Genomic DNA, 610 nt, shown 5'->3' with positions numbered 1-610 from the left:
AACATCAGGCGCAAGGACCTGGAGGCGTGAGAGTTCCAGAACCGAAAGAAGGTCCACATGGGTAGACTCAGAGTACATGGCAGAGTGTGTGGCAGTAGCATGAGCCAAGCATAGCATAATCTACCAGGCCAAGTGGGTGGAACAAGCCCAGCAGACCCAAGCAAAACTCAGGCAAAGGCACCACCAGCCACAAAGGTTTACAGCCAGAAAAGCAATGCCCCAAAGATCCCGTAACACTCTGATTCCTGAGCCCATCCTTAGTCCCAAAACTGTTTGCCTCCTAAGAGGTATCTATGGATTCTGGCTGCAACCTCCCTGAGACACATGGCAGTAGAATGAACACTGAATGGGTTCTAGTCTAAGCTCTGCTAGGAATAAGCTGTGAGACTTGGAGCAAATCCATTGGCTTCCCGATTCACTACAGAGGGGAGGCTGTGGCCCCTCTTTATCTCAGAGGATTATAGTAAGGACCCAGGGGCTGGGATGGTCTCTGGGGCCCACAAGGGATGAAGAGGGGACAGGATATTGAAGTGGGGAGTTGCTATGTACCTCGGTCAGCCATGGTGAAGATGGAGTCCAGATTCAAAGAGAAGACAGAGAGACAAGGGGA

The 610-nt window shown here is 51.3% G+C and overlaps 1 protein-coding gene across 1 annotated transcript in view; it reads right to left on the bottom strand.

The window, feature by feature from the left end:
- The window catches only part of AMBP (alpha-1-microglobulin/bikunin precursor), a 22067-nt gene that overhangs the window by 12228 nt on the left and 9229 nt on the right, over nt 1-610 (bottom strand). The window contains exon 5 of the mRNA XM_011998497.1: nt 550-591. Within this exon, the coding sequence (XP_011853887.1) occupies nt 550-591 (42 nt within the window). The remainder of the gene's footprint in view (nt 1-549; nt 592-610) is intronic.

This window comes from Mandrillus leucophaeus, unplaced genomic scaffold (assembly GCF_000951045.1).
Source record: "Mandrillus leucophaeus isolate KB7577 unplaced genomic scaffold, Mleu.le_1.0 Scaffold572, whole genome shotgun sequence".
Lineage (NCBI taxonomy): Eukaryota > Metazoa > Chordata > Mammalia > Primates > Cercopithecidae > Mandrillus > Mandrillus leucophaeus.
This window is presented reverse-complemented; position numbering and strand designations above follow the sequence as displayed.